Source organism: Aspergillus aculeatinus (assembly GCF_003184765.1).
Source record: "Aspergillus aculeatinus CBS 121060 unplaced genomic scaffold BO66scaffold_12, whole genome shotgun sequence".
Lineage (NCBI taxonomy): Eukaryota > Fungi > Ascomycota > Eurotiomycetes > Eurotiales > Aspergillaceae > Aspergillus > Aspergillus aculeatinus.
Genome location: NW_020291481.1, coordinates 416,551 through 429,930, shown reverse-complemented (window position 1 = coordinate 429,930; position 13,380 = coordinate 416,551). Strand labels below are relative to the sequence as shown.

Below are 13,380 nucleotides of genomic sequence, written 5' to 3'. Positions count from 1 at the left end.
GGAGACCATACCCGCAGACTCTACGAATGGGGCAATGGCATCGGAGTTCAGTCTATACTTGCGGATTGAGAGATCGTGTTGACCGGAGCAGATGCGGGGTTCCGGCCGTCAAGAGATTACTCGAGTACGAAGATGGTAAGAAGCGTGCTATCGACATCATAGCACACGTCAATGGGATGGAGCGGAGCTGGCCCAAACTCAACTTTAGTGTTTTCATCATGATCCTCGTCCGAGTGAAATCATTACACACAGTAGGCAAAGTAGTCATCCGATCAGGCCGTTAGAAGGGCCCTGTGGCTTGACTGCCGTGATCAAGAATAGAAGCAGATGACTCCATTTGCCGGCAATTGACAGCAAGACCCGACTTCGATTGGACCCCGAGTCTTTTTTCTGCTCGACATTTCATTACGGTGTGCCACAATGGGGTGCACACCAGCCACACTGTGGTACATAGGTTAGTATGGGTACGGTAAGGAGTGGCTGAAAGAAGGGTTGAGCGTGGCTCTCCAGGCTGCCGATGGTATCCAACGTACCGGTCGTGGTCAGTCAAACCGAGTTTTGCGTACCGGGGGACCCGAGGGTCTGAGACATGCTACCCTAGGCCCGCATTGGTTGGTCCACCAGGATAATAGCCCGACCATCTCTTGCATCCTCATCCAACCATAGAAACCCCAGTGGAGTTTCTCTCGTTGTTTGGTTTTCATTTTTCTTCTTTGGCTGCTTTTTTGGGTCGCCCTGAGGGCTCACTTGGGTCCGTCTGAGACGCTGAACCACGTCGGGCGGGTAAACAAAGCGTGCAGTCCGGGAGGAACGAGGAGGAAGAAACAATCTGATAGATAACTTACATAGTGCATTGACTCCTTTCAATTTGATTTCCAGGAGAAACAAGTACTCTGCACAGTACTAGGTACTCTTTAGACTGCAAGTGTACATGTACCACCACTTCTAGTGCTAGCTAAGTTCTAACACATTACTAGTACCAGTGAGAAACACTCATCCGGCTCCACTCAGTCAACGTATGCAGTGCGCATCTCGACCTCCGACTGTCAGAAGTGGAATTTATTGATACGTACTGGAAGTACGTCAAGGGAGAGTCCAGTCCGGCCCATTCTTGACGCTCGTTTGTTCCCTCCCCATCCCCCCCAGGAAGTCAAGGTTCAATCCTCCACTGGATTGCAAATCGAATCCACGAGAAACCCCATCCCTCAGCAGCGTTGTCGTTCAGAGCAGATTGTCAACCGCTAGACTAGTGGGCGACTAGTGGTGGTGGTCGAGACCCGCCTCCAAACGCGAATCCACTTCTCCATCATCGCTGATTATCTTTCTCTCTCCTCTTGTTCGCCTTCCCACGCCCATCTCTGATTTTCCTGGTTCGGTTTCACATTCTTCGCCTCACTCACTTGCACTCCTCCTGTCGATTGCCGTTCAACAGTCGCTCGCTTCTTTTTATCCTTCCTTGTCGCGCGCTCGCTCACTCCGCCACCTATCTCTCCTCTGCCTTGGCTTCGCTCCGTCGATGCCGCCTCGGCTTCAATAAACACCATGCAGTCTAGCGCTCTCTGGCGGCGCGACGATTCCACGGATCAATTTCTCAAACTCATCCAGAACCCTTTCAAATCCGCCGTATGTTCTGCTTGCCCCATACAACCGCTTTCCCTCAATGCATAACTAAGGAGCACAACAGTTTCAAATCAACGCCGTCTGGGCCTCGCTGGCCACCTCCGCCGCCTTCAGCGTCCTCCTTGCCCTCCTATTCTCGCTCTTCAGACCTCGTCACTCCCTCGTCTACGCGCCCAAAGTCAAGCATGCGGACAAAAGACATACCCCGCCACCGGTGGGAAAGAGCTTCTTTGCCTGGCTCAAGCCCGTGGTGCGCACCAAAGAGCCCGATTTAGTCGACTGTGTCGGGCTCGATGCCACCATGTTTATCCGATTTGCCAAAATGTGCCGGAACATTTTCATCTTCCTGAGCATCATCGGTTGCGGTGTCATGATTCCTTTGAACCTCACGCAGAGCCAAGGCAACACCGTCTCCCAGTTCGGCGCCTTTGCGACGATGACCCCGCTCTATGTCAGCACTGACGCTATCTGGGGTCAGGTTGTTTGCGCCTGGCTGTTCGATATCATCGTGGTCTTCTTCTTGTGGCGGAACTACAAGGGTGTTTTGTCTTTGCGCAGAAAATACTTCCAGAGTGCCGATTATCAGCGCAGTCTCCATGCGCGTACACTGATGGTGTGTGACGGTCCCGCGAATCAGCTCTCACTGACAAACTCACTAACCACGTTATACAATAGATCACCGATATCCCACCATCAGCACGTTCGGACGAAGGCGTTCTGCGTTTGACGGACGAAGTCAACCCGACAGCTGCCCTCCCTCGAGCCGCCATTGGCCGTAACGTGAAGGATCTACCCCGTCTGATCAAGGAACACGACGAAACGGTGCGACAACTCGAATCTGTGCTGGCCAAGTATCTCAAGCGACCCGATCGACTCCCGCCCAATCGCCCGACCATGACCCCGCACCGGAAAGATAGAAGTGAGCACCCGAGCGGCAAGGTGGATGCCATTGATTACTTGACAAGTCGTATTCAGCGATTAGAAGAAGAGATCCGACATGTTCGGTCTTCTATAGATAGACGCAACGCCATGCCTTTTGGCTTCGTCAGCTGGGATATGATCGAGCATGCGCACGCTGTGGCATACAACGCACGCAACAAGCACCCTCAAGGCACGACCATCGCCCTGGCCACTCGCCCGGACGATCTGATCTGGGAGAACCTCCCTCTGTCCAAGGGCGCACGGAGGTGGAAACGATTCCTCAATGCGATCTGGGTGTCGCTCTTGACATTCGTGTACATTGTTCCTAACGGATTGATTGCTATCTTTCTGTCCAACTTGTCGAACCTGGGTCTAGTGTGGCCCGCATTCCAGACATCGCTCGATGCCAACCCCAAGGTTTGGGCCGCAGTTCAGGGTATCTTGTCTCCCGCCATCACATCCCTTGTCTACCTCGTTCTGCCCGTCATCTTCCGACGGCTGGCAATTCGGGCGGGCGACGTCACTAAGACCTCTCGCGAGCGTCATGTGCTTGGCCGTCTTTACTCGTTCTTTGTATTCAACAACCTTATCGTTTACTCCCTCTTCGCTGCCGCCTGGACATTCGTCTCCGCTGTCATCGATGCCCAGAAGACCGACAACAACGCTTGGAAAGCCATCCAGGATGGACAGTTCTATGAGAAGATCGTGAGTGCCCTGTGCAACGTGTCTCCCTTCTGGGTGACCTATTTATTGCAGCGAAATCTGGGTGCCACCATTGATCTGGTTCAATTGGTTACTGTCTTCTGGGTATGGTTCTCCAAGACGTTCCTCTCGCCTACCCCTCGCCAGGCTATTGAGTGGACGGCTCCGCCATCTTTCGAGTATGCCATGTATTACAACTACTTCCTCTTCTACGCTACCGTCGCGCTTTGCTTTGCGACACTACAGCCCATTGTGCTACCCGTCACCGCGCTCTACTTTGGGCTGGATGCAATGATGAAGAAGTACATGCTGATGTATGTGTTTGTGACCAAGACCGAGTCTGGCGGTCAATTCTGGCGCGTTCTGTTCAATCGCATGGTTTTTGCGGTTATCTTGTCCAACATCGTCATTGCCTTTGTGGCTAAAGCCAAGGGTACTTGGACCATGGTTTATTGTGTGGTTCCGCTGCCGTTCATGATGCTCGGCTTCAAGTATTATTGTATGAGGAAGTTCGATTCTGACATCACCTACTACAACCGCGCGAACCTCACGGATGCCGAGGCCCTGGCAGTCAGCAAGCCGAACAAGAAGGCATCTGAGCGGCTAAACGCCAAGTTCGGCCATCCCGCCCTTTACAAGCCCCTCATCACCCCGATGGTGCACGCCCGGGCTGCGGAAGCGCTGAAGCGTATCTACAGCGGTCGTCTGGGAACTGCCGACGCCGAGGGTGAATACTCAGACATTGCCATGGATGCCATGTCGACGGCTCACCCGGGAAAATCTATGATGGACGCTACAAGCCCGGCGCCTTTCGAAGTCGTCCCCGAAAATCACCTAGACTTCTCCTATTACAAGGACCGGCCGGATTTCAGGGACGAGTTTGGCGGCGGTATCTATGGTCGTCCGGACGATGTGTTTACCGAACGCTCGCATACGCCCCGGAGTGCATTGGGTGAGTGGTCGCCCACCTCTTCGCGCGCCTCGTCCCCGACCCCATCGGTGCCGTCGCTCTCCGGGTTGAAACCGCACGATAGCTACGATCCGACCGCCTACGACCACATCCATCCTGCCTTCCGTGTTCCCGCACCCATAGGAGGCAGCGGACTCTATCATCAGCGTAACGAGAGTGAGACGGAGCTGCTTGCTCAAGCACAACAGCCGGCAGTTCCGGAGATGGCCACGCCATTGGACCGCTGGCGGACGAGAGGTTACGGTCCTGTCGAGCAGGATGATCCCACTTTCACCTCGTATGAGCACTACCGAATGCCACACTAGGCGCTGTGTGCAGATATGATTTTTTTTTATTGTTTTGCAGCGACAACGATTACTAGATCGTTGATACATTAGATTTTGGGATGGGATTTTTGGGCTTCCTCTTGCGAGGAGGCAGGAGTAGCGGAAGCAACGTGCCCACGACTATTTTGATTTTGTTTAAACATTGAGCAAGAGCTGTACATATTTACATGATTAGAAGATTTGTGTGTAAATACGGATTTCCGGATCACATGCAAAAGTGGACGAGTTGTGTCTTGTTCAATAACACAGTAATAATAAATAGCCTAGTGCATGGAACTACCTAGTACTCATACTATGCCCGATAGGAACTTGGAAGGCCGCTGAGTCCTCAGGAACCGAGGGTGCTGACCAATTAATGGCCAGACCCGCAGCTCATCGGCCCTCACGCTTCGTCCATCATCCGTCATCAACTTCCCCTCTCTCCTCTCTCACACCAACCGGCTTCGATTGCTTCACGGGGCTGCAATGTGGTTGTTCATCTCCAGTCAAGGTAGCTCCGTGACTGCCCGACCGACTTCTCCTGCAACAACTGACCATCGGCCCACGTACCTTGCTGCTTGCACCCACCACTCCTAAGTGCCGAGCCGGACTCCGGGTGCCGTCGGATTCCCTGTGATCGAAGACAAACAGCTTCGCCGTACCCCAGTCAACAGGGAATATATAATCCACAGCCAGCGGACAAGTCCTGGCGACTGCTGTACCTGTTTGCCAACTCGTGCCGTACCCACACCGATGCTCGCCGGACTTCCAGCAACCTCACCACCACCAATCGACTGAAACGAACAATACACCACCTTCCATTACCTTCCGCGTCTCTCCTTTCCTTCTACAACAACCCATATCCCTGCCCATAATAATCTTCAAGCCTTGACATACACCACCATGGCATGGTACTCACTTCTTCCGTCCGACTTTCTCTATATTGAAAATTGGCTTGTGCGAGTCTTTGTCCGTCTCACGCCCCCCCCTACCCCCTCCCTCTCTTTGCTTACCGCTTTTCCTTCCAAGCTTGCCACTAACGGTCGATTGGTCACACCGTAGATATTCCTCGGCTTTGTCACTATACTCCCATGGGCTACATTACTGGTCTTCGACATCTGTCTGTACATTTGGCGGATGGTGAAATATGAATTCCCCCTCATCGGCGGACGAGCGCGGGGTAAGCAGCGACCGCGAGCCCCGAGCTTGAACGAGAGGCCGGATGGGCAGCCTAGGGTCCTGGGGCTGGGGACGGGGGCCCTAGTCAATGACATCGGAGATGGGGGGATTGCAAGCGTGGAGAAATTACGAAGCAGAGGGGGGAGGTATGAGGGAGACGAGGACACCTGAGCGCATTTGGCGTCTCCCCGCTTCTGTGTTGAGAGAGCTCGGCTCGCCTCCCGGTGAGGCTATTTTCCTTGAGTCTTGTCGAATTCTGGATTTATGCTGCCTTGGATGAACTCTCTGACTGCCGATTGGCTACCGCGTGGAAGGGAAGGTGGATGGATGCAGTGCCTGTGCTCAGGTGGTAGTTGGAGGGAGGTCTGCATGTATGGACAAAGTGACTGGCGACATGTTTGAAATTCGTCTGTGTATATTGATACCCTGTATGTACTCTGATTACTCTGATTTCTGCGTATATCAATTTGTCCTCATCTAAATCATCAGGTGCCAAGTTGCTATCGTGACTAAGGTACTATCGGCCGGTTGAGCAATCAGCATACAGCGGGAATCCCCACCAATGGCAGCCCGCGATAGTATGCCATTCATGAGAGGATAAGGTACTGGTGTACTATCTGGGCTGCCGCATGATAACGTGGAAGTACTTCTATCGAAGTACTGCAGTGCACTTTACTCGCACCGCTCCTACATCTCTCCAGGCTCCTTAATTCTTCCTCCTCTTTCAGCCGGTTTTACCAGAAATACTAGTATACCCAAGAGGTCGGACAATGGACCTTCTCACATCAACCGTTGATGCCAGCATACTATACGTCGAGCAGAATCCCTTCTCAATCGTCTTCCTTGTATTCACCCTCTGGCTCTTTGGACGATTCATCCGAGTATGTCTTTCTGATTATGTACCGTGAGATTGGAACTGACTGAAGATTGCCCAGGGCCAGCCAAACTCCATTGACAATGTCATCTCGGAAGCAGAGAAAGCTGGGTACCCGCCCATTGAGCCTCTCCACTCCTTCGACTGGGAGACTACCGAGCCACTGCAGTTCCGGCCTTTCAAGGCGAAGTATCATCTCACAATGGGTATGGAGCTCCGAGTCTCCCCATGCAAACCTTTCTCTGTCCTCGTTCGTCGCCCATTCCTGTTGCACAGGGCAGTGTCTCAGGGACGCTCTACGTCTCGCTTCAATGCACCCACCCGATCTATAATGGACTATATCCCCTATGGCCCTTTGTTGTTGTCATTAACCCAAGACCAACCTCATTCCCCATCATGATACGACAAACTAACCCACCCCCGACAAAACAGCCCTCTCGAACCTCAACATCTCCACCCTCATCCCAATCGACAAGACCTACAGATCCCGACTCGCCTACCGCCAGTCCCTGCTTTCGAAATACCCTTCCGTCGTGATCGGCGTCACACCCACCGCCGAAACAGAGGGCAGCCTCGCCCACTCTGCCGTCCGCGAGCTCTACGAGTTTGTTCTCGGCGTATACCTCCCCACCAGGTATCCGGTGGTCTTCAATTTGATTGACTCTCCTAGCAGCAGCAGCAGCAGTCTAGGCCCAGAAAGCAGCACGAGTGACGAAAAAGAGGAGGGTGGTCTAACCGAACCGACGGCAACGACCGAGAAGAAACCGAAATACCTCCTCAACAGAATCACCAATCATTCCATCCCGACAAAGTGCCCCACCTCCGCCCGCGAAGCCCTTACCACGCTGGGAACGGTCGTGGACGAGGACTTCCTGATCCTACTGCCTACCTCGCAGGTGGGTCCACCGTGTGGTGATGAAGAGAGAAAGGCGGAGGAAGACGAATACACCCTGCAAGCGTACACGACCTTCTACCCGGCGGGATTCGACACGCGGGCGAAACTCGGCCGCACGCTCTCCGCCATCCACGACCCGGTGCCGCGGTACAAGGAGAAGCTGGAGAAGAGTATGGACCGATTCTTTGCCAGGCTGGAGGTCGGGCGGTTCGTGCAGCGGGTGAACTGGAGTGTGACGACGGGGACGGAGCTATTTGCTGCGTTCGGGGGCATCCATGGAGATACTACGAATGATGGTGGGGAGGAAAAGGGCGGGAAGGATGGTGGGGTGATGGGACCGGATGAGTTGAATGTTGATGATGTATGTTCTGCGCAATCACCCCTTTCCTACCGAATGTCGGCTCTCGTTGTCTTTGGTTGTGTTGTGTGTTGTCCGGGCATGAGATGAGCTGCTAACCTCGGTTGTAGACCTTCCTGCGCTGCGAGCGCCAGACGCTCCATCGTCTGCCCGAGACCAAGGCGCTGGTGTTCACCTTCCATACGTATACGTACCCGATCCGGACGGTCAAGGAGGAAGGATTAGGCGAGGAGCTGGCGCAGGCGATCGATGGGTTGAAGGGGGGCAGTGTGCCGGAGATGTGGTGGTACAAGAGGGGGGCGGTCTGGGGGGAGGCAGTCAAGGCATATCTGCGGGGGTGACACAGTCTACTGCGTACATGCTAGAGCCCATACTAGACTTCTTGGAGAGTATAAAGCATAGAGCTTATTCGTCGCTCGGATAAGCAGATACTGTCTGTCATGAATGCCCTTCTGCAGCGTTAGTATACATAAAACCCGAGCATCACACACTTCCCCATGAATGGGGAACCGAGGCACCTGGGACCATTTTCTGCCACCGCCAAAACCTACCACTCTGCCCCACTTTTTTCCGGGCCCTGTTCATGGCCAAAATCGCTGCTGCGGCCTGCGAGGTCGCGACTGTTCTGCCGCGACGAGCGGTCAAAAAGGCGGTCCTATCCCAGCCAATGAAGATGTATTATGACTCCACCGCCTAGAGCGGCAGAACGCTCGCGACCTCGCGGCCGGAATCCAGATTTCGGCCATGAACAGGCCCCGAAAAAAGGTGGGGCAGAGTGGTAGGTTTTGGCGGTGGCAGAAAACTCCCGCTCGATTAGGAATAGTGCACTCCGCGGAGACCCAAGGCACCTTCGCGACTTAGACTACCTAGTCAACTGCAGGTAGGTCTTATCGGATACTAGGTATCCTTACTATCCACACCGCGGCCGGCCCTCAACATTGCTTCCAAGTTACTACCCTCTATTCTCGACCAAGATAACCATCAACCACCAAGCATACAACCCACCACCACGATAACACCAAAAATTCACCCGAAACACCGAAACAGAAGGGAGTAAAATGTCCAACCAAAACCTCTACGGCCACCCACCACGCAAAAAGCAAACCTCCTCTCAGTCAGCCGCCCCCTCGTCCTCAACCCTAGCCTTCACAACCACCCTGTCCAACCTCATCGCCGCCCGGGATCCGGGATCTTCGACGTCCACGTCAACCGGCCGTCCCCGCCCCTCCAAATCCAAAGACGCTTCCGAGGGGTTGTTCGCCCGCCCGAACCGCGGGGCGCAGAAGCGCGCGGCGCAGGATCTTGTGGTGGACGAGAGCGATGTGACGACGACACTCTCCGGTGGAACTGCGCAGGTGCACCAGCGGACCCGGGATCTTGGGGGACGGGTGGACGAGGCGGTGCTGCAGCGGTCGAAGCGGCGGATGCAGGAGAAGGCCAGGGTGTATGAGGATTTGAGGAGGGGGTTGTATCTTGGTGGGAGTGATTCCGAGTCTGAGGGTGATGGTGGTGGTGATAGGGTAGGGGAGGGCGAGGGGGAGAGGTATTTGAGGAGGTTGAGGCGGAGGGAGAGGGAGGGGTTGGTGGATTTTGATCGGAAGTGGGCGGATGTGCATTCTCGTTCTGATGATGATGATGAGGAAAGGGATAGGGATGATGCGTCGATTATCTCCTACGAGGATGAACTGGGGCGGACCAGGCGCGGGACCAGGGCTGAGGCGGCGGAGGCGGCCAGAGTGAAGAAGCAGCAGCTGGAGGAGGAGGAAGATGGCCGTCACGAGGCCGGGGAGAGATGGCGGCCCCGTCGGCCGGAGAATCTCATCTATGGGGAGACCGTGCAGAGCGAGGCGTTCAACCCGGATGCGAACGTCGCGGCGCACATGGCCTACCTGGCGAAACGCCGGGATCGCTCGGTGACCCCGCCGGAGGAGACCCATTACGATGCCGAGGCCGAGGTCAGGAACCGCGGCACCGGATTCTATGCCTTCGCCAGGGATGAGGAAACTAGGAGGCGGCAGATGGAGGAGCTGCGCGCCGCGAGGGAGGAGACGCAGAGGGAGAGGGAGGAGAAGCAGCAGCGGCGCGCGAGGAGGGAGGAGGCGAGGAACGAGAGGCGCGTCAAGGTCGACGAGTTGAGGTCCAAGAGGCGCGCCGAGATGTTCCTGGCCGGGTTGGGCGACGTCGGCGTGGTATGAATTACTTCCACCCAAATTTCGCATTCGTGCTGGCGTTGCGTGTTTGCTTCTCTAGAGATACCCATCCAAATCTTAATCATTCATGACATTAAAAGAATCCAGGTCCACGGAGTAACCAAGGGGTACCATTGCCTGGTCTGAGACCAGCTTATGTATACATAGCACATGCCACCGTCACGGTCATTCCGACAACAAACAGGAAACCTCCGGATTAACTCTTAGTGGTCTTCAATCATCAGTCATCAATCGTACCCATTTTTCTTTTGGCAGCATGTGTCATCCATGCGCGAGCTCAGTCATAGTCTCATAAAAGCCTTGCGCATCTAACCAGAGTGAGCTTCTTCTACACATGAAATGATTGCTGGTACGTACCCGAACGATGGGTGAATTTCAGGACATGCTCTCCTCGAGTTGTCTGAGGGGGTGTATAATCAGGGAACGTGAAGATGCTCCGGCGTATCTCCTTCAACACCACAACCTTAGGCTCAGTACGGCGAATCCAGCCGCGAGTCCCGATGTGGTCTGTGATAAAAGCCGTCCAGACGGGGGATCTAGATCATTCAGCCAGACGGCCGTATGGCACAATTCGTTGAGACTTACCGCTTCAACTCCCCCTTGTGGACCGATGCCTGGAGCCGTACAGCGCCGGACACCTCGTCCCGGTAAACACGCAATGCATGGAGGAAATCGTCGTCCACAATTTGTCTGGCTGGCTCGGTTATCGCCTCTCGCCGTCCACTGGACAGGGGTGACCTTACCCTCCAAAGAGTTCTTCCTCTTGCGCCAGCTCGTAATCGCGGATACTCTCCACAGCCACAGGACGCCCGGAATCTTGCGATCGAAGTGCCAAAAAAGTGCAGAAGAAAATCACCATCTCTGCTTTTGCGTTAGTAGAGCCCAGTAGAACACCCATTTATCGCACGTACGCTCGATAGTGCTGAATTTGAGGTTGGCCCACAGAACCAGTTCGCTGCCCCCACGACGGCGCCGGCACAACTGTAGACAGGATCCAACACGGACGATCTCCAGCATATTCAGTGGCAGGATGAAATATTCGTTCGACCGCGCAGAACGGCGTGCTTTGCACACAATGCGTGCACGATGGTCTTCATCTCGTAAATAGAAGCATACTCTGAGATCGGTCTCGCTATTGAATGCTCTATCGTCCGTCAGTCCTTCCACCGACCGATATCAGGCGCATGTGCAACTCACAATTGTAACAGCTCCTCGAATCCCTCGCCGTCCAGCCATGCTTTCGGATTGGACTTGGGTTCACCCAGACACTTGGAGCTGCAGCCTGTTAGCGGATGTCTGCACTACTGAAGCTATTGTATTGACCTTTCGCCAATATAGGGGATAGGCGTTTGCGGGTGATCATCTAAGAACACCCGTCTCGCCCAATGCTCGCCAAGTACACTGGAATTGGTCGATTGGCTCGTGGCAGTCGTAGTGGAAGGCGAGCCCGGTGCATCTGGAGCCGAGGGAGGGATATCCGAGAAGGTGCCAGATGAAGCGGAGGTGGGCGACTGGAGCCCCAGGTGAGACGGACGAGCTCGCTCGTAGGATCGTCGGGTGCGGGGTCTGCGATCACTGACCGGACTGCCGGGTTCGCCACTGGTGTTGCTGCTGCTACTGCTGCTGCTCGACGAGGGGGAACTCAGAGACAGGGACCCCAGGTGCGACGCAACCTGGGATTCCTGCTGCACCAACAAGCCCTTGAGGTTGCGTCGCAGAGAGGACATCAGTCGATCATCGGGTGCATTACTACATGATTACAGACGCATTTGTCAATTGACCTGCATTTCCGGCGAGAGCCACATGGAGTGACGAACCCCTTCATTAGAGCCTCCAAATCGGACAGAAAGGCCTTATACTTGGCTAGACGGGTAGACAGTGAGTCGTGCGACTCCTCCCGGAAGAAAGTACAGAGGTCAACCCATGTCCGTTTGTAGACCTCCCGGCTGGAGCCTCTCCGCGCCTCCAGGTCTCCGAAGAAGTCAACAACATCTTCGAGCGTATACTTCAAGCTTGCCCGAACCAGTTCAAGGTCGGGCTGGACGGCGTGCAGGTTGCGCCGGTAGTTGCGATTGCGGGCCAAGTCTTCGAGATTCTTGAGGGAGGTGCTAATTGCATAGAGATCGGCGATCAGGCTGGTGATCTCCGTTGAATGCTCCGGCAGGGGGTCGCGGAAAAGACGAAAGCCAGCGGCCACGTCCTCTGCATTGTCGGCAGATGTACGCAGAGCCATAGTGATGGTCACTTATGGTAAGGCCCTGCATGTATGCTTATGGGGATCTTTCGTTGTATGGTTGAGGTCGAGAGACAAGGAGGAGATAGACTCCCACCAGACAGACACACGCGGCTCACTATAGCTGCTTGACAATTTATATGGAGATCGCAGTAAGGGAGATCAACAGGGTCCCAGGAGAATTACGTGATAGGGTAGTAGATACACCAGGAGAGGGGCAGTGGGAGACAACTCAGTAGACTGCAATGCTGGAGTCAGAAAGAGAACCTCTTATCGGTGGGATCGTCCCTAGGATGCATGTCGGCTGGAGTCTCACCAAACAGATAGATGGACGCAGACCATAGGAAATGGATGAATGGATTGGAGTCTCGCCCAAGGATTGACCAGGCAAAGGTGCAACTTGCACCACACGCAGAAGGCACCAGTACCAGCACCAGCGCGTAAACACACAGGAAGGAGAGAGAGAGAGAGGGTCGAATAAGTCAGACAGGGTTTTGATCTCGATCATCCGCACAAAGGAAGGAATGCAGAACAAGAATCACCCGCGGGTGGGGCTAAGTTCAGTCTAGTTTGTTGCCGGACGGAATGGCAGCAGCCCATAGTTACTAGGTAGGTAGTTAGTTAGTTTGCGGCTCTCTGTCGGACGGACAGACCGGCACTGGAGCCAGAAGCCAGAAGCCAGAAGGTCAGAAGAAGAAGCCTGAGACCGACAGACCGACAGACCGACAAATTGATTGTCTGTCTTGTTTAACGATAGCAACGTGCCTCCGACCTCGAGGGGAGAGAGGGGGGGGGGGCACCATTGACGTGTTCATGCGGCGGCGACGGGCAAAAGCCAATAACGGGCGGTGGAAATGCATGGCGGGATGGAGCGATGGTGGAGGGGAAAAATCGAGGAGGAAGACGAGGAGAAGGCCGTGGTGTGACTTTATCCTGGGTGGGGGGTTTGTGGTGATACGAGCACAGGCGATGGGAGTTTTTGATGCAAGAGATGACAAGGAGTGCCTTCATACCCTTTGCAGCAAACAGTGCAGAGAATACTGCTCGGTCTGTCTGTATGTCATATTGGCCATGACTGACATAGTACAGAGTACTTGGTGAACAAGGAAAATT

At 54.5% G+C, this 13,380-nt stretch overlaps 5 protein-coding genes across 5 annotated transcripts; 4 read left to right on the top strand and 1 right to left on the bottom strand.

Moving 5' to 3' along the window:
- Positions 1 to 1,542: 1,542 nt before the first annotated feature.
- Positions 1,543 to 4,518, top strand: BO66DRAFT_399705 (putative DUF221 domain protein; the record flags this gene model as incomplete). The annotated part of the gene is made up of 3 exons (XM_025648699.1): positions 1,543 to 1,623; positions 1,685 to 2,233; positions 2,296 to 4,518. 3 exons carry the CDS (start codon positions 1,543 to 1,545, stop codon positions 4,516 to 4,518), a joined length of 2,853 nt encoding a protein of 950 aa, XP_025506210.1.
- Positions 4,519 to 5,421: 903 nt separating this feature from the next.
- BO66DRAFT_287186 (uncharacterized protein) lies at positions 5,422 to 5,766 on the top strand (the record flags this gene model as incomplete). Its single annotated transcript, XM_025643138.1, has 2 exons — positions 5,422 to 5,487; positions 5,581 to 5,766. Coding segments are annotated over 2 exons (252 nt in total), but the record flags the coding sequence as incomplete, so codon positions are not given.
- A 701-nt stretch (positions 5,767 to 6,467) lies between these two features.
- On the top strand, positions 6,468 to 8,275 carry BO66DRAFT_418927 (heme-dependent oxidative N-demethylase family protein; the record flags this gene model as incomplete). Its single annotated transcript, XM_025649772.1, has 4 exons — positions 6,468 to 6,542; positions 6,633 to 6,777; positions 7,004 to 7,794; positions 7,935 to 8,275. The coding sequence occupies 4 exons, from the start codon at positions 6,468 to 6,470 to the stop codon at positions 8,163 to 8,165; spliced, it is 1,242 nt and encodes a 413-aa protein (XP_025506208.1). The 3' UTR covers positions 8,166 to 8,275.
- A 440-nt stretch (positions 8,276 to 8,715) lies between these two features.
- On the top strand, positions 8,716 to 10,137 carry BO66DRAFT_418926 (CCDC174 family protein). Its single transcript, XM_025649771.1, has one exon. The coding sequence runs from the start codon at positions 8,883 to 8,885 to the stop codon at positions 10,017 to 10,019; it is 1,137 nt and encodes a 378-aa protein (XP_025506207.1). The 5' UTR covers positions 8,716 to 8,882; the 3' UTR covers positions 10,020 to 10,137.
- Positions 10,138 to 10,157: 20 nt separating this feature from the next.
- BO66DRAFT_34360 (uncharacterized protein) lies at positions 10,158 to 12,348 on the bottom strand. Its single transcript, XM_025644494.1, has 8 exons — positions 11,852 to 12,348; positions 11,358 to 11,783; positions 11,232 to 11,309; positions 10,946 to 11,178; positions 10,778 to 10,895; positions 10,620 to 10,724; positions 10,392 to 10,570; positions 10,158 to 10,342 (listed from the first exon to the last, which is right to left on the bottom strand). The coding sequence occupies exons 1-8, from the start codon at positions 12,265 to 12,267 to the stop codon at positions 10,296 to 10,298; spliced, it is 1,602 nt and encodes a 533-aa protein (XP_025506206.1). The 5' UTR covers positions 12,268 to 12,348; the 3' UTR covers positions 10,158 to 10,295.
- Between the last annotated feature and the right edge of the window lie 1,032 nt (positions 12,349 to 13,380).

Coding starts and splice junctions, on each gene's coding strand:
- BO66DRAFT_418926 (XM_025649771.1), top strand. CDS start 8,883: ATGTCCAACCAAAACCTCTACGGCCACCCACCACGCAAAAAGCAAACC.
- BO66DRAFT_34360 (XM_025644494.1), bottom strand. CDS start 12,267: ATGGCTCTGCGTACATCTGCCGACAATGCAGAGGACGTGGCCGCTGGC. Junction 10,896..10,945: donor CAAATTCAGCACTATCGAGC/GTACGTGCGATA, acceptor ACGCAAAAGCAG/AGATGGTGATTTTCTTCTGC. Junction 10,343..10,391: donor GAAATTCACCCATCGTTCGG/GTACGTACCAGC, acceptor CACTCTGGTTAG/ATGCGCAAGGCTTTTATGAG.